General features: G+C 31.5%; 3 protein-coding genes across 4 annotated transcripts; all 3 read right to left on the bottom strand.

The window, feature by feature from the left end:
* Nucleotides 1-1680: 1680 nt before the first annotated feature.
* On the bottom strand, nt 1681-5269 carry LOC111275937 (G-type lectin S-receptor-like serine/threonine-protein kinase At4g27290). 2 transcript variants are annotated; one of them, XM_089754754.1, is made up of 7 exons: nt 3763-5269; nt 3508-3612; nt 3193-3407; nt 2884-3073; nt 2523-2760; nt 2274-2421; nt 1681-2157 (listed from the first exon to the last, which is right to left on the bottom strand). In XM_089754754.1, the coding sequence occupies exons 1-7, from the start codon at nt 5072-5074 to the stop codon at nt 1846-1848; spliced, it is 2520 nt and encodes an 839-aa protein (XP_089610880.1). In that variant the 5' UTR covers nt 5075-5269; the 3' UTR covers nt 1681-1845. The 2 variants fall into 2 exon arrangements, with proteins under 2 accessions (XP_089610880.1, XP_089610879.1); XM_089754753.1 differs by having other exon boundaries at nt 2863-3073; nt 3763-5265.
* A 1565-nt stretch (nt 5270-6834) lies between these two features.
* Nucleotides 6835-13049, bottom strand: LOC149511649 (uncharacterized). The gene is made up of 4 exons (XM_089754367.1): nt 12457-13049; nt 12367-12400; nt 12133-12283; nt 6835-7890 (listed from the first exon to the last, which is right to left on the bottom strand). Exons 1-4 carry the CDS (start codon nt 12540-12542, stop codon nt 7691-7693), a joined length of 471 nt encoding a protein of 156 aa, XP_089610493.1. The 5' UTR covers nt 12543-13049; the 3' UTR covers nt 6835-7690.
* Nucleotides 13050-13845: 796 nt separating this feature from the next.
* LOC111275938 (LEAF RUST 10 DISEASE-RESISTANCE LOCUS RECEPTOR-LIKE PROTEIN KINASE-like 2.1) lies at nt 13846-18090 on the bottom strand. Its single transcript, XM_022861581.2, has 3 exons — nt 16970-18090; nt 15298-15330; nt 13846-15174 (listed from the first exon to the last, which is right to left on the bottom strand). Exons 1-3 carry the CDS (start codon nt 17778-17780, stop codon nt 14021-14023), a joined length of 1998 nt encoding a protein of 665 aa, XP_022717316.2. The 5' UTR covers nt 17781-18090; the 3' UTR covers nt 13846-14020.
* Nucleotides 18091-18186: the final 96 nt, after the last annotated feature.

The following is an 18186-nucleotide window of genomic DNA, read 5'->3' as shown; positions in this document are numbered from 1 at the left end:
CAAAACAATAATATATGATGGATTTTGATTTGTTTAGATCTAATAGGTTTATTTTTTTATTTGAGATCAATTCAAATCTTTTTTTTTTTAAATCAAAGTCAAGTCCAAAGCGGGTTTATAGTATTTCATTTTGTCTTGACTATTTATATTAAATTATATTTTATATTAATATACTTAATTTTATTTATATATATGTATTATATTAATAAAACTATTATTTAAAGAAAAATACTATAGTTATAAATAATTAAGATATAATACATTCATCTATTTATTATATAAATTTTACTCATTTTTATTTTTATTTGACCTTCATTCAAAGGTTCAACGTACCACCTTTTTTTTTTGTCTTTAGTTTTTTTTTTTTCAATTTTTTTGTTTTTAATTTTTTTATTTAGATAGTTTTTGTGAAAAAAGAAATTATGTTTCAACGTGGCATCTTAACTTACTTTTTTATCTTTTAATTTTTTTAATTAGATAAATTTTGTAAAAGAAAAAGATGGATAAGAATGTTGAAACAATTCATATCCAATGGATTCTCACTCAAATATGATGTCTATATAATACCCAATGAACCTTTTTTTCCTTTTATATTTTATATTTTTAGTTTTTCGTTCTTCCCCTTTTCTTTTTTTTATTAAAATTTTTTGTAAAAAATAATAAAAATATCCCTGTGGCACTTATTTGCCTTTTTTTCATTTTATTTTTTTTGTTTTTATTAATTAGATAAATTTTGCAATGAAATGCATCAATTAATAAATAATCTAAACTATCCATATCCGATTGATTTTGATTCATCTCAATTTAATAAGGGTTGAATTTTTTAAATCGGGATTAAGTTTAAATGAATTGAGATTTTTTTAAACAAACAATATTGTGTTAGAAGTATGTTAACGATACTTTGCTCCAACCAATTTCGCGGTATATATTAATGTATATATTTTATAATTAATATAGTTTTAGACATATATATACACACTATATTTATAATATTATTTTTAATCTTAATTTAAGAAATTAAAATTTTAAACTTAACATACAGAGTCAATGTAGCATATCTATAAACTCTTTTATTTTTCTTATTTTTTAGTTTTTTTTTTTCAATTTTTCAATTTTCTCTTTTCATTTTTTTTGGGGTCTTTTAGTTTTTAATTTTTAATTTTTTTAATTAGATAAATTTTACACTTAAGGTATTCACATGTTATTCTCATTTGGTTTTTTTAATTTTTTTTTGTTAGATAAATTTTTCAAAGAAAGTATGATAAATATAGATGTCAAAATAAAAAAAAATGACCTGCGACAATATGTTTCTAGTTGTTATTGTATCTGCATTCCTTGATGCTTTATCTGCATTGGAACTCTTTTCTGTGAAAAAACCTGGCTTTCTCGGATGAGGCAAAATCGCTTCTTCTTTTGTAACATAAAATTTGCAGAGGACATTGTTGGCCTGTCTTCAGGGAAGTTCTGAACACATACTAAGCCCACCTTTATGCAACTTAGAACTTGAGATTCAACATTTGAATTTGAGATCAGAAAGGAAGAAGTTATTATATGGATTGAGAACAAAAAATTTCCCTTGCTTCATCTTTAATTCATATACAGACAGGATAGAGCTAATTTTCAGTTTGAAATCACTACTTGTTTCTTGTCATTTAAATTATAGTTTGATCCTGAAACAGATAAATGTCAAGAAAATCTTGTTTTGTTTCTTTCAGAGGAAACATTTAGCTAACTAGGACTTTTGGTACATGTATTTGAACTGTAATTGACAATAGCAAAGAGAAGGTTCAAACAGAAAAGACTTGGAACTAAGCATTTGAAGTTTTGAACTGTAATTGAAAATAGCTATCGAGGTTCCATCAAAGAAACTGTCACATCATTCACTGAACATGGTTCAGGCCTGCTTGCAGGTTCATTTCGATTATTTATCGCACTTCTTGCATTTGAAAAAGCAGGTTCTTTAGGAGAATTTAGAACTGTGAGCTCATTAGTAAGCATGGAGACTACTTCAGACATCGTCGGTCTATCAGCTGCGATTTCTTGAACGCAGAGAAGAGCCACATGAATGTATCTGAGCAGCATAGGATATGATACTTGATCTTCCAACGTAGGATCCATCAACTCAAGAGCTCTACCTCCTTTCCACAATTCCCATGCCTAAAGTAAAATGAACATGTTTGAATGTCAAAGAAGTTATAATGAAAAGAGGAAGAAAATGGGGGGAAAACAAGCAGGATGAAACACTTGAAAAGCAGAGATAGTTTGTCACTCACATGTCCAAGAAGGTTAAGAGAATTTCTAAGATAAAAGCCAGTATTCTTCTTGCCACTCACTATCTCCAGTAGCAACACTCCAAAGCTGAATACATCAGATTTAATGGAGAAAAGACCTTCCAGGGCATATTCAGGCGACATATAACCACTATATTCCATCATTTCATCAAAAGTTGATTAGATTCTTCAGTCAAGGAGACTTGTCAAACAGGTGATATTTTAAGTTATGGAGATTTGAACTTCACTTACTAAGTTCCTACAATCCGATTAGTATTTGCTTGTAACTCATCACCACCAAACATTCTTGCCAAGCCAAAATCAGATATTTTGGGGTTCATATCACTGTCCAGCAGGATATTGCTTGCCTTCAGATCTCTGTGTATAATTCGTAATCTGGAATATTGGTGAAGATACAGAAGCCCTTGAGCTATCCCCTCAATTATGCGGACACGTATTCCCCAGTCCAGTAACCCTCGATTGTTTGGATCTGTTACAAATGTCCAAAATGTTACATACCAAAGTAATTTTGGAACAAAATTACTCTTGAAGTTAGTAAAATGAACATTTTCATAACACACAAATCACAAACCAAAAAGAAATGCATCCAAACTTTTGTTAGGCATGAACTCATAGACCAATATCTTTTCGCCTTGTTCGAGACAACAACCCAATAGTCTAACAAGGTTCCTGTGCTGGAGCTTTGCTATCAGCATTGTCTCATTTTTCAACTCTTCTAGCCCTTGGTCTGACCTTTTTGAAAGCCTTTTCACTGCTACTTCTTGTCCATTTAATAGTTTTCCCTGCAATTCAAATCACATAAACTTTCATTGGTGGTACCAACACTGTAAAAAATGAAAACTTTACTTTAGTACTTTAATTCAATTTCTGGTAACAACCTTAAAAATGATAGACATGATACCTTATAAACAGGTCCAAATCCCCCCTCCCCTAGCTTATTCTCTAAGGAGAAGTTTTCTGTAGCTACAGATACACTAGCAAAACTAAACAATGGCAATGCAGGATCCTTCCTCTTCCCTTTTCCTAATTTATCCAAACCAGAAAATTCGCTGCTACTAGCTGTGGTGCTCATCTCCATATCAAAGAGTAGTATATCCTGGCTTGTATCTGTCTCCCCTGGTTTTGAGGACATAGAGTTGAGCATATGTAAGCACATCTATTCACATAAAAGAGAGAATAGGAATCTATTTACAAAGACTAATAGAAAATAAAGTACCTTTGTCTTTAAGACTTTTCTTCCACAGAAAAAAAATGTAGAAAGCAGGAAGAAGCACCACTAGAGCACATGCAATTACAATTATCCACAAAAACTTCCTGGCTCCTAGAAATCAAACTTGAAAAAGTAAGAATCCAAAAGCAAATATTTACTAAATATTAAGTTCTGCGGAGATTTCGCTATCCATTGGTGACTGACTATTTCTATTCAACAAAAATGGTAATAATAACAAATTAAGATTCAAAAAACAGGTACCTCCACCACTGTCAAATTCAGAAGCAGCAAGTTTGATAAAAATTGTTTGTCCATAAGGATCGTTTGCTGAAAGTTGTTGAAGATTTAGAATTTCTCCATACCATCTTAAGCAATGGCCACTTCTGTTATATGCATATGCACTGCAACTACAGTTATTCAAGCAAGCTACCTTGCATGCTTTTGCATCAGAGTTCGAAACTTGAGGGCCTGATACGTTAAGATATGATAAATTGCTATCCACAGGTGAACTTAGAGGATAACTTACATCATCCATCCTGAAGAAGCTGTCTTTATCTCCAATCCCACATGTTAGGGGCATTGTCCTCCTACACCCATCAAATTGGCCTTGCCTTGTACTCGAGGCAGAAGAAAAGCCTCTCAAGCACTGGCAACTCTCAGTGCTATGCTTACTGCAGCTGCTGAATGGACCACAAGAATTAAAAATATCGCATAAAAATTTTGGCTGAGCCCAAATCAGCACCCACTGTTGGGAATTATTCACCCATATAAATTCTCTGAGCTGTCCGGACACGTCGATGATGAATCTACATATGATAGAAGGATTATACAGAGAATACCAAAAATATGTTTCATTTTCATCACTATATATGCTGTAATTGAAGATGTAGTTCAATCTCATTTCAGGAATCAAACTAAAACGCTCACCATCCCAATCCCCAGTACTAAATAATGTTTCAGAACCCCTTGTAAGGAAGACTTGATTTGATTTTGTAGGATCCATTTTTAACTCAAAACCCCCTTTATTGGGGTCTTCTTGATCTAACCAGGATGTTAAAGACCACACTTTTCCTGTCTTCTTGCTGTAGCCAAGCTTCATTCCAGGTAAAAAAGTATTTGTAGGAGAGTCAAAGCTCTGCCAAAGTACATCAAAGTTCACATTTCTTAAAACCAAATTCCCCGAATCCAACAGCGTTGCAGTCACGTTCTGGCTTGATGGATCATCACTTACTCTATAGGTTGTCCTGCCATCCACAATCACAAGGTATCCATCATCATTGATAGTAAGAACTGGAGAAGAACCAGTGAAAGGACGATCTCTGTTGGCGACCCAGACAATATCCTTGGTTGCAACGTTCTTCATCCAAATTCCAACATAAAGATTTGTTGAGGCCCCTGGAGAAAAGAATCCTAATTCAAAGTTATTGTTAGCAGATGTTAAGAGCTCGGAGGCTGTCAGGACTTGACCATGAAAAAGGGTATCATTAACTGCAAGTGTTTCATTGTAAAGCTGCAAGCAAAAGCAAGAGAGAACAAGCAAGTAATTAGATGGAACTACTCTCCTGGTTGCCATGTTTTAGCTAATACCATAGCCGTTTCAGTTTTCAGAAGAGAGAAGACACCTCTTTCACTCCCTCTGGCTTGGTTTCAAGTAAAGCTCCGGGTGTCAGGCCAGCGTTGACTTAAATGACATTTCTTATTTTCCAAGGCCAAATTGTGCCGCCATCTCTCTGGTCAAATTACGTAATTAGTCCTGTCAAATGGTATATCGTCTTTTTATCTTAAAATTTTGAAATTATATTTTCATATATTAATTAATTATCGAATTTAATTACATTATTAATAATTAAAATTTTTTCATTAAAATTAATCACGTGATATTTAATTTTTTTGACATAATATTTTTTATTTATGTAATCATTGACTGTGTTAATATATCAAATTTATCAACATTTTGTTCAAATCAACTTTTTTCAAATTATATGTTTAATTAATTATCAAATTTAGAATTTTAACTAAGATAAGAATAAAAAAATCATATTTAATACAAATGGGTTGGTTCGTAATTGAATCAAATAAATTTTAACTTTAATCATGGTATTTTTTCCACATTTAGATAAATTTTTTTAGACATTTAAATTATTAATTGTATTTTAATTTGATAAATCAAGTTTTAATCTCTAATTGGATTTAAAGTCCAACATTAATCGGATTATTTATTTTCTTTTCTTTATTCTTTTTTCATTCATTTTTTTATTTTCATATTAAGCTTTTAATTTTTGTTTTCAATAATTATGAGATATAAAGTTTAATTTATTGTTATTCATTTTTATTTTCAATATTTTTAAAATATAAAAACAACAAAAAAAGACAATTTTTAAAAACATTATAGAAACACATAAGCTAGATCAAAATACCCCAAATCAACAAACTAAGCAAACCATATGAACAATCAATAATAAAAGTAATCAACAAAAAAATACAGTGATACTGATGATTAATTTTTAAATATTAGTGGTTTTTGGATTTTTTAGATAAATTTTTCAGTAATCATTGAATTTTTTAATTATTAGATTTTGAAAATCCCATCAGAATTTAAATTCGTTAAATTTTTTAATAGGAACTATAAAAAGAAAGAAAAAAGAAAATGGAGAAGAAAAAATGAAAAATAAAATTTTTTTGATTTTTGGTTTCTATAACATGTTGAAACAGCATTATTTGGGTGGCAGGTCCGGTGCACCCCACGCTGATTTACTTACAAACTGACTTGTTTGCACTAAAAATATTCTTTAATTTCTTATTTGTGCTTATCTTAGGTTAAATCTTAAATATGATAATTAATTAATGTAAAAAAATTTAATTTGAATACATTAATGTAAAAAAATTAATTTACATTTCGATGTAAGTACAAGGATGAATTATACAATTTTAAAAAAAAAAATTGGCTTAAAAAAAATGCTAATGTGATAAAATTTTATCATGTCATTATAAAAAATTTGATACATCAATAAAGTTAACAACAACGAATTATACAAATTTAAAAATGTTAGCTTGGAAAAAATGCTAATGTGACAAATTTTGTCACGTCAATAGAAAATTTTTAATATATTAATAAAGTCAATCACCACATTAATAAAAAAATATCACGTTAAAAAAATTAAATACTATGTCATTAGTCTTGATGAAAAAAATTTAAATCATTAATAATTAATTAAATTCAACAATTAATTAATACATATAAATTCAATTTTAACATAATAAAATAAAAAGACTAATTCTACCCTTTGATTAAAGTAGAGGAATGGCTAGCAAAATTTGACCTTTCCAAAAAAATAAGAATTTTTCTTGTCCTTTTCTTGTAGTTATACTTGTGCTTGTCTTCTAATGTCTGTTAGAAGTGGCTTAAAATTGCAAACAGGCATATACTTCCCATTGCAATCCCAAAAGACTCACCATACATCTATCCATACTATTAATTTTTCAAATTTCAACAAGATTTACAACGTGAAACTTATATGGCCTCTCACATGATTGGTTCTTGCTTGAGTGGGTATCATGTTAGAGCTTATAGTTGAAGATTGTAAGCTTAAATGAATTTATGCGTGTAATATTTTATTTAATTAGATAAATTTAAATATAGCAGTTTATAAATAGATTAAAAATGAAAAAAAAAATTAACCGTTCAATTAAGACCATATTAGCTCTCAGCTCACGTTAGCAATTTTCTTGAGCTAAGATTTTTCTCACTTTTCTTTCAATTTTCATCAAATTTCTTGTAAATTCGCATCATAATTTAGGTTATCATTAAGTTTTTCATCGATTCTTGTTGCATTATCATTGATTGACTATAGTTGTCGCATTATTATGGATTAATTGAGTTTTGGAACTTGAAATGAGCTCGTCGAGGAAGATTACAAATTCGCCATCTTAAATGAATCAGAAACAAGAGGGATCTGGATTAAGGGATAAGAATATAATGTTGGTGAGAGATGGGGACGCCATGAAAAACTAAGATCAGAAGGAGAGTAAAGTAGAGGCTAAAAAGCAGGAAGATATGAACTGAAGCCAGCTTTTCTCCACTTCAACAGATCAGGTTTTGGAGTTTTTTCCACCAGCAAAAGTAGGAAGATGAATAACCGTTAAGACTTCCAATGAAGTATTTGAAGAAGGGTTACTACAACGGCAAAATTCACTGGTTACTTAACTGATTGAGAAGATACCAAATTATGGCCTCTTTCATATGGTCAACATTATATGGGGAAAAGAAGGCCCAATTGAGATAAAGCCAGCAGGTATGAACTTGTTTGTGATTCAATTCCCAAATGGAGAGGTTAGGGATTGGGTCCTTGAGCATGGAGCATGGCACATTCAGAACAATCCATTGATTATCTGCAAATGGGAGCAGGTTACGAAAACATTAGAGTTCAATATAGAGAAGTTACCTATCTGGGTATATTTGCGAAAAGTTCCTTTGGAGTTATACTCCAAGAAGGGATTGAGCTATATTGCAAGTACTTTAGGCAATCCGTTGTATATGGATTCTATGACAGCGAAGCAACAGAGGCTGGCTTATGCCAAAATATATATTGAGCTGAAGGCAAGCCTAGAAATTCCAAGGTTTATTGATGTGGTGTTAGGGAATGAATCTCTTTCATCTGTTTCAGTTGATATACCGTAGATGCCATACAGGTGTTCAAATTATTGCATAATTGGGCTTTCTAAAAAAGCATGCCCACAGCAGGTTGCTAAGATTGTCACAAAGGTTTGGGTGCTTAGGAAGATAGAAGAAAAGCCTAATGATATGACCAGTAATTCTATGTTGGAACAAAGAAAGACTGACGAGGCAGAGTTGAAATCAACTGATAGTAACAGTAAAAAGATTAAACCAGCATAGCCTTCTTCTACTGCTCGAGCAGGCTCAATAAATAGATTTGCCATACTTGCATCTGTTCAAGATCCTGAGATGTTAGTCGATGAGGTAATGGAAATAAAGGACATAGTAGATAAATTGATTCTAGTTGTTTAGTAAAAAGCTTCAATTTAATTGACAAAAGCGAAATTAAATAATCAATCAATCATACAAAAAGTAATAATTTAACGTGATTCGGTCCAATCGATTATGTCCATAGATGAAAAACAAGATCCACTAGTTATAGAGAATTACAAATATATAAATCATATCAACCACTCAACAATCAATAGACATAGGCTTTCTCATTTTTTCTAGTCTTATGGAGTATTTTTAATTTAAACAAACACATATTTTTGTACATCCATACATCATATTTATGTGGATCATCTCAGTCTCCTCTAGTTTATTCACAAACATTCAAACATATACACCTATAAGATGTAAATTTCAATAGTTTTATAGAGTTGTCTATCCCATAAAACTTGACAATTTTCTTACATCTTTTTTTCATACCTAACTCTATAAAGACTCTATCTATTTATAAGCATATAAAATTGCTTATCAAGAATCCATTTCTTCTTAAAAAATTTTTTCTACAAGTTTTCTTGTCTGTCAAGTAATATCTAGCTAATCCAAAATAAATATGCTTTGTGATTTGAGTTACTGTTTAAAATAATCTCTACATTGACTTAAATTTCATCAAATAATTTGTTTTAATGTTAAATATGTTTGGCTCCGCTTACAATAGAAGTCTCATAATAATTTCTTTTGTATGTCTTTACACTACACGCAAACTAATTTTCAAAACACAAACTCGAACTTTTTCCTTGAGTTGAGCTCTTCTAGACTTGTTTTTTTCTCAAGGTTCGAACCATGCTTTGATACCACTTATTAAAAATTACCACAGCTCTGATACTAATTGTTAGAGATCACCATAGGTTTAATATCATTTATTGGGCTAAAAGCCCCAATTCAATCACACCAGCAGAAATGAAATTAAATAATCAATTAATCATACAAGAGATAATAATTTAAAGTGATTAAATCTAATCAACTTATGTCTACAGATGAGAAACAAGATCTACTAGTTGTAGAGAATTACAAACAAATAAATCATATCAACCATTCAACAATTAATATCCATAGGCCCTCTCAATCTCTTCTAGTCTTATGAAATATTCTTAATCCAAAAAAATACATATCTTTGTACACTTATGCACTATACTTATGTGAACCCTCTTAGTCTCTTCAGTCTACTCACAAACATTCAAACATATACACTTATATGACATAAATCTTCAATAGTCTTATAGGATGTCTATCCCATAAAACCCTATAACTTTTTTTTTTATACCTAATTCTATAGAGATTCTATCTATTTATAAGCATAAAATTTTGCATATCAAGAATCTATTTCCTTTTAAAATTTTTCTTTTATAAGTTTTTTTATTCATCAAGTAATATTTAACTAATTTCAAACAAATATATTATAAGATTTGAGTCATTATTCTCAAGAGCTGCACTTGCAGGTGTATTAGACCTGATGAAGGCTTTGAAAAATAAAAAGAAAAGGCCTATTGATAAAGGAAAGATAATTAAGGTAGGATCCATTGCCTTCGAAGGTCAACCTTGCTTGAACAATTTAAGTAACATTAAGGATCCAAATGGAGTTCTTTGTATGTAGAGTCAAATAATAAAGTACCCCATTAATAAAACGTTCGGAGACCAAGGCTCCTTTGTCATTTAAAGCCATGTATATACCAAACTTTGTATATATTCCCCAGCTTCTTCCAAGCATATTCATGTTGGATCCATCAAATTAAACCAACATTCCCATTCAAAAATCGAAGAACCAAATCCCTCTCGACCATAAAATTTTTTATAGGAACTTCCCTCATAATATACATCCGCATCATGGTGATGACGAGGAAGTGATGGTGATTTTTTTTTCTTTTGCTGCAGGTGGTGATATAGTTTTAGCTTCAATGAGGCACCTAATTTCCAGTTTATTTTATCAAATGATCTGTTAGGGTTCAATTAATGTGTAAGAAGTAATTAATTATTCGTTTTATACTATAATGTTTGGCTTATTATTCATGATTGAATCATAAAAGTAATCCTTCAAATCTATTGGGTCTAAAAGGCAGAAGTATTTGCTCCATCAACCACCTTTGGTCCCTTCACCTTAAATCTCTGATAACAATTTGTGAGGTTAATGATGATCTGAGCCGAAGTCTAAGATAAAGAAGGGACCAAACAGTGAAGTTAATGAAAAAAGAAGGATCGATATTGATATTAGATGGACTAAATTACTATACTACAATGATGAAAAAGAAATTTTTGAAAATACCATGGCTCATGTCTACCCTCTTTGGATTCTCCTCTCCTGATGATTAATTAACTTACAGTATCACAGGTTTTGGTTATTGGAGCTTGGAATTGTGCATGGGAGCATGGTAGTCCTTGGAAGAAAATTACCAACTAGAGCCATGAGCAAAAACTAATGGAGAAAACTGATCATTTATTTCTTTTCAATAATAAGCTTAATAGCTCTGAAAAGAATGTGGTTTCCAACTGAATCCAAAGGGTAGACTTCATAGCAATTTCACCTAAAAGTCAATGTAAATAGTTCCTTTGTGTCTTCAATTTAGGATAGCTACGTAAAATCGTTGATAGCCAAAAAACAAAACCTAAACTATATGGTTGACGGTCAACTTTAATGTACTAGGCGTCTTTCCCTTTTATTTTATCAAATAATTTGTTAGGCTTCAATATTTAGGAAGTGATTGAGTCATAAATTAAGAACCCTTAAATCTATTGGTCAATTGGTCAGAAGTCTTTGCCAGCTAGCTCCAACATCCCCCTGTGGTCCCTTCGCCTTAAATTTCTGATAACAGTGCAATAAAATTCTAAGAAAAACCTTATCATAGAAAAATGACCAATTCTCACTATTGGAAACTCATGTTCTAGATAGAGCAAAAAATTAAGCTTAGCAAGCAGGAAAAGGCAAGAGAGATGAGGGAGAAATGGTGTTGGTGGACAGATCCTCTTTGATAGGTCCACAAAATGCAGATTTCAACGCGGTGACAGGGCCCTCACGATGCATTCAAATCAAGACTCAATAATTTAGATGTAACAAAGTAGCTTAAATTAATTAAGGGGGTTCAAGTTAATCAAGTTAAATCCTTAATATTTTTCTTATTTGATCATCAAGGTATATATTGTACATATATTATTTTGGGATTGAAGAAGTTTGAAATGGTACAAGATTTTATTTTGTATCTTTATGATCAATATCGAAGTATTCGTACTTATATAGTTTTATGCTTAAATTATATATCCCTAGTTTTAATTCATCTCTAGGCCTTGTCTCTCTTTTTTTTTTCATATGTATTTGTTTGACTGGTAGATAAAGAATTTGTTAGGGCTGCAACACTTTTCTAATCAAATATATATAACAAACTTAATTTATAATCTAACAGAAAAATTTTCACTAGCTAAGCACAATGAATTGAGTTCAAACGGGCACTAATATCAACTGCATGATCATGGAATTAATACATGAGAGATGAAATTTTTTGCAAGAAAGAGAGGAGACCAAAAGGAAACTGAGATTATTTATACTACAAACTTAAGATTCATTCATAATGACGGAAGCCATCGATCTTCTTATTAACATAAAACCTATTATGACTAATCAGTTGGTTCAGATCCCTTACCAGTAGCAGCATCATCAACATTTGCTTTACTCTTCTGGTTATCTTCTCCAGTATCCAGGGTATTGTTTGGGGTAACCTCCTTCACCCCTACTACGGTCCTTGTTGAATTCTTGTTGGTGCTGTTGATTTTTCCGCCGCTCGGGCCCTTGGCCTATCTGGTGTAGCACATCTGATGCAGGAGGAGGAAAGATTAATCATACAAACTAACATAATGATAAAGTTTAATATACATACTTGTACGATAAAACTCAACCCCGAATCATTATTGCTTTCAAATTAAACAAAAAACTATAGAAAGTAGAAGCTGAGAATTGATTCACTTACAGTATTATAGTTCTTGGTTTTTGGAGCTTGGAAATGTGCATGGGGAGCATGGTGGCCTTGGGAAGAAAGTTAACAACTAGAGCCATGAGCGAAAAAGTGAAGAAGAAATCTGATTTCCTTTCAATAATAAGCTCAATAGCTATAAAAAAAAATGTGGTTTCCAAATGAATTCATGGATTTGGTAGCACTTCATTTCATATATCATATTTATAAACAACCCATACGCCTATAAAAAAATTAAAAAACTATAAATGCATTAAAACAATTTCATGCATCAGTTAATAATTGTGTTCATTGATGTCATCTCAAAATATTGACTAGAAAAATGAGTCATTGCCGGGCCCAATTGCGTGAATGCTAGGGGTAGGCGACCCTACACCTTTTTTCAACACAAGGTCTCCAAAGAGCCACGTTTCCTTACATTTTAAAATTGAAACCTACAAATATTTCTGTTGCCTTCAACTGTCCTTTGTTAAAATTCTTAAAATTGACTTTCTTGGTAAAAATTTGGCTGAAGGAGACAAAGGAAATTATTGTCATGAAATAAATGGGAGATATGTAGATGATGTTTAGAGTTCCATAGATCAGCACCCCACCTTTGACTTCAGGGGATTTCGTCCGATCTGGAAGGATCAATCTTCAATCTCCTGCCTAGCCCAAAAGCAAAAGCCTGTTGTCCTATAGTTGAAAAGAAAAGTAGATTGAAAAATTTGATAGTCTGAGTGCTTTATGGGATTAAATAGAAATTTTCTTTTAATCGTTGTTTAAAAATGTTGCTCTCCTTTGTTTCTTATCATTTTCATGAAAAGATTTTCCCTTTCAAACCAAAAATATAAGAAGCTTGCTCTAAATCAGTCCAAGATATATGATGATGATCGATGAGTCTTGAGATACAATTGAACCAAATGCCTTGCAATCCTACTCATTATGAATTGTTGTGCTTTGTATGCCCCAAACCAATGTAAATTCTTTAGTCTTGGTTGCATTATTTATGTAAACTTTTATCTACAAACCCCTCTTTAAAGAATTCGGGAGGTTGAGGATGAGGAGGTAAGGTCAAGGTAATTGTATGAACTAAGTTAAACCTTCGGTTCAACTCTAGTTTACTTTTTAGCCGCATGAAAAGTCATTTAAAAACTTAATACTGTTACATATCAACATTTTTTTTTTCCTTTTATATAGTTGAGGGGAACAGATTTGAAAACTGAATTTAGAACCTACATTTAAAGGCCATAATGAGGCACAGTCTTAATTATCTTTTGTCAATATGCAGTACTACAACTAATGAGAGTAATAAACACAACTGAAATTGTAACTGACCAGAATGAAGATCTCTGCAAAGGTTTTGAGAAACTGGTTGGAACTCACTAGGTCTGTAAAAAGTGTATGTACAAAACGAAAAAGCTACACTTGCTATAGAAAATGGTTTAAGAAGTTCACTAATAATAGTTGTGATCACAGGTTGAAAATTATCATCTAGACACACAAGAGATATCTTTAATTTTTATACAATATCAAACAGTGATGATATATATATATATATATATATATGTATAATCCCTTATTATTCAGTACTCATGGTCGTGGATGATGCAAATAATGATGCTGTTGATGAGGAGTTTGGAGGCGATCTCTGAGGAGAAAACAGGAAAGGTCTTGGTGGAATTGGTAGAGATTGAAGGCTTCCTTGCAACATCTCTAGCACCTTTGTCATTGATGGTCGATCCGATGGATTAGTTTGAATGCACCACAAGCTCACAATAATCATCTTCTTAGTTATTTCTTCATCTTCAGCTGTGATTCCTTGAAGATTGAAATAAGCTTCTTGTTGGAGATGCTCATAAATCCATAAAGGAAAATTCATTTTACTAGTTAGAGACTCTTCAATATGAACATTTTCTTTTGCTCCAACCATTTCAAGGACCATCATCCCATAGCTATAAACATCAGACTTGTATGAGACTCCTCCAAAGTTTCGACAAAATAGTTCCGGAGCTATATATCCAATCGTTCCTCTAGCACTTATCATTGAAAGGATGCTCTCCTTCCGCTCACATAGCTTAGCAAGACCGAAATCCGAAATCTTGGGACAAAAGCTCTCATCTAGAAGGATGTTATGAGGCTTTATGTCCAAATGCAAAATCCTTGTGCTACAACCTCGATGCAGATATTCTAGTCCTCTAGCAATGCCAATTGCAATCTCAAACAATGTTTTCTGCTCTAGTACATGACTTTTATCCGGGGATCCTTGATGACAGATGAACTTATCCAGAGATCCATTGGGCATGAATTCATACATTAGAGCTCTCACTGAGCTCTCATAACAGAAACCTAGAAAAGCCACTACATTGACATGAGAGGTTCGACTAATACTAGCCACTTCATTGATGAATTCCTCCCCACCCCCATTTGTTTCACTTAGGACTTTTACAGCAACAAGACGACCATCAGGTAATTTTCCTTTGTAGACAGTGCCAAATCCCCCTTCCCCTAGCTTGTCTTTGAATGACTTGGTCATTTTCTTGATGTCTGAATAAGAATATCGATGCGGAGCAAGATCAGAACCATACCTCATAATAAATGCCTCAATCCTTTCAGTGTTCTTTTTCATTTGCTGGAAATTCATCAGCATTCCTCTTGACAAGGGTACTTTCTTAAGCCTCAAGATAAACACCACAACACAAAATACCATAATAGTAGCCCCAACCACTGCTAATCCTGCATTTTAGAGAATTGCCAGTTAGCTTGGTTAGAAATATTAGTTGCTTTTCAGTATTCCAAACAGATATAAAATATGAGTAAATGCAAATTAAATTTTATCAAACGAGTTTAATATAGTACCTATGATTAGTTTAATGTTCCCATTGGATGACCCTGTAACACAAAAGAAAAGAAAAAAAAATTAGTAATTAATAATTTCACTTTTTTTTATACTTAAACTTGTTAAAATTTAAAAGACTGAAAGTTCAAGATTCTATTAACAGATTATGCAACTATTTACAATAATTTTACTTTTTGATATAGGAAATTTCTTAAGAAAAAGAATTGAATATTGCAATAAACAATATTTTGGAACAGATGATTAGAGGCATCTCCTTCACAAATGGAAAATTGACAACCATATTTTAATTTTAAGTACAGAAGGTTCCATAGTTGAAAATGTCAAAGTGGGCTTTTATAACAGTAAGGATATAGTTGTTCTTTGACTGTATATAAATCAAAGCAATTTCCTTCTTCCCCCTTTTCTTTTACCTAAATTCCTTAGTTTCTCTCAAAAGTTATTATATATATTATTCTTTATTTTATATATCTATTTAATATATAGTAATAAAAATTATTGGTATTTAAACATTACACTTTTTAACTTAGATTTACTTCTTATAAATGATTTTTAATTTAAAATGAATAAGTTTATTGTTATTATATTTTCACAAACATATAGATTTAAGCTTAAAATATTTACGAGTACTATAATAATTAAAACCTAATTGACAAATATTCAATTGTGATCATTATTATATCCTTCATTTTTTTAAAATTATTATATGTCAAAATAATATTACATGCTTAATATATTTGTTTTATTATACATATATTTACTTGTTAGTATATTTATAATTGTAAATTTTATTTTTATATGTTGTATCTAAATTTTTTATATTAATAGATTTGATATATTGAGAAAAAATTAAAAAAATATTATTATAAAATATTGTTTTATTTGAATATTTGAAGATTTTTTTAAGAGTAAAATAAATTTTAAATGAAATTTTTACCATAAAAAAACTAATTATCCTGTGAAATTCAAAACTTTAGGATGAATTGTTTATTTTTTAAACAAATAAATTTTTATTAAATTATATTCAAAACTCAAGGTCCTGAACAGAATACATCTTTTTCATATCTAAAGGAAGAACTTTAGATTAGAATAATTACATGGTCATCATCTGTCAATTTAAAAGCTGATTTTTTCACATAAACTAAATTTCAAAGTGACATATAGGCTGTCGATTATTGAATATTTTGCATTTAATAGATATTATAAGAATCAATATTATATTCAATGATATGGATAGGTTAAAAAAAAATTCAGGCGGCGCCACTGATTTTCATGGGAGCACATAGATTGTGACTCCCATGGTCAGAAAATGTTGGAGGTTTGAAAGAAAATTTTTAATAGCTCCTTTTTCCTTTTCTTTTTTTTTTTTTTGAAGGAAAAAATGGATTGGGGAAGAGAAATACCAAAAAACAGAATATAGTGATTCCGAGCCCTGACTCTTGAATTTCCAAATGCTTAAAATTTTGTAGCTTGAGATAATTTTGTATGGATGGAATTCTAGACTTGAAAAGGGGCTGATGAAAGATATAAAACAACAAAAAATCCACCAAGGAATTTCCAGAAATTATTGGTATGTAGGGAACCTTTGCATCTATGAAGCATTTAGTCCAAGAAACTTGATTTAATCAGCAAACTCTAATTAATCAAAATAATCTGTCTGTTTTTGTTGCATACCTGATAGAAGACAAGTTGATGCATAAGCATGATCTGAGCAGTAACAAGTGAATTGACCCAAAGTGTTGTTATAGCCACACCTCCCACCAGAAGCATTGCATTTATCACATTGAGAAGCAATATTTGCATCCCATTTCAGCCCAAAGCCATTACCAAGGGGTAGAACTAATGTTTCTGGGGTTGGGTTGCTCTCTATTGTCTGAACTGCTGTATAAAAAGCTGGAACAATGACATTGGTTTGACAAGATCCCAAGCCCCCTTTTACTTCAGCTGAAAGATTGCCAAAAGCAGATGCAGTAACATAGTAATTCGCACCGGTTCCATTGTTGCTGCAGTTAAACTGACTTGGAAACCCTGAAGACAGGTTGGCAATCGTAAGACAACCATAGTACAACGTTATGTTCTCAAGATTCCAAGCATAACTTAAAAAGCTGAAGTCCAAGGTGGTGTTGACAAGCTTCTGGGGACAAAGATTTGTCAGATAATCTGTTCTAGCCACAGTGAAAGCTTGTATATCCAAGTTGATCTCAATCACTTTGTAACTTATTGACAGGATTGTAATCTGGGTTTCTTCTCCCTGGCAAGTTAACTCCATCCCTGGATACCCACAATACTCCGGCCTATCACCTCCCCAAAATGGATAGCTAACATTTAGGAGGTTTCCGCACTGAAATGGTTTGCTGCATACCACATAGCTGTCATTACCTTGACATAAAAAGGTTGGAATTTGAACTGACAAAAGGATTATGACGAGAAAAACCAGGGGTGATGAAGTTGCAGAAAAATTGAGATGCATACTGGAGTTTGACATGGGGAGAGAGAGAGAGAGAGAGAGAGCTAATTTGTTTGCTAACAAGTAATTTCTAGAGGGGAATGGGAGAATTTGGCATTTTTATCAAGGTGGAGAATTTGGCAAATGGATGTAGGGTTTTGAATTTATCTTTATTTCTCACTAAAGTGAAATTAAAAAAAAAAGAAATTTATATTAATGACTTGACAAACAAACACTGCAAAGAATAAAAACAAAGGAAAAAAGGACTATGAATGTCACCAAGAGACTTTTTATGATTAAATTAGTTAATGATTCTAATCACTTCAAAGACGTTAGAAAGAAGCTTCCCATTTTTTATTAATGATTGGACTAAAATTTTGAAACATTCTTACTAAGATTGTGCTTTGTTTTGATCGTGCTGGGGGCCTTTCATTTCCCCAGTGAT

Source organism: Durio zibethinus, chromosome 25, assembly GCF_047325235.1.
Source record: "Durio zibethinus cultivar Kanyao isolate XHJ-2024 chromosome 25, ASM4732523v1, whole genome shotgun sequence".
Lineage (NCBI taxonomy): Eukaryota > Viridiplantae > Streptophyta > Magnoliopsida > Malvales > Malvaceae > Durio > Durio zibethinus.
Note: the sequence above shows the minus strand (reverse complement) of the source record. Positions and strands in the feature narration are given on the sequence as shown.

What these genes read in the sequence shown, in the direction of transcription:
- LOC111275937 (XM_089754753.1), bottom strand. Translation starts at nt 5,074, where the DNA reads ATGGCAACCAGGAGAGTAGTTCCATCTAATTACTTGCTTGTTCTCTCT. An exon ending in GAAAAGTCTTAAAGACAAAG is followed by an intron (nt 3,408 to 3,507) that starts GTACTTTATTTT and finishes CCTCAAAACCAG; the next exon opens with GGGAGACAGATACAAGCCAG. An exon ending in AATCGGATTGTAGGAACTTA is followed by an intron (nt 2,422 to 2,522) that starts GTAAGTGAAGTT and finishes GATGGAATATAG; the next exon opens with TGGTTATATGTCGCCTGAAT.
- LOC149511649 (XM_089754367.1), bottom strand. Translation starts at nt 12,542, where the DNA reads ATGGCTCTAGTTGTTAACTTTCTTCCCAAGGCCACCATGCTCCCCATG. An exon ending in AAACCAAGAACTATAATACT is followed by an intron (nt 12,401 to 12,456) that starts GTAAGTGAATCA and finishes TTAATTTGAAAG; the next exon opens with CAATAATGATTCGGGGTTGA. An exon ending in GGTTGAGTTTTATCGTACAA is followed by an intron (nt 12,284 to 12,366) that starts GTATGTATATTA and finishes TACACCAGATAG; the next exon opens with GCCAAGGGCCCGAGCGGCGG.
- LOC111275938 (XM_022861581.2), bottom strand. Translation starts at nt 17,780, where the DNA reads ATGTCAAACTCCAGTATGCATCTCAATTTTTCTGCAACTTCATCACCC. An exon ending in ATCAACTTGTCTTCTATCAG is followed by an intron (nt 15,331 to 16,969) that starts GTATGCAACAAA and finishes TTTGTGTTACAG; the next exon opens with GGTCATCCAATGGGAACATT. An exon ending in GAACATTAAACTAATCATAG is followed by an intron (nt 15,175 to 15,297) that starts GTACTATATTAA and finishes TCTAAAATGCAG; the next exon opens with GATTAGCAGTGGTTGGGGCT.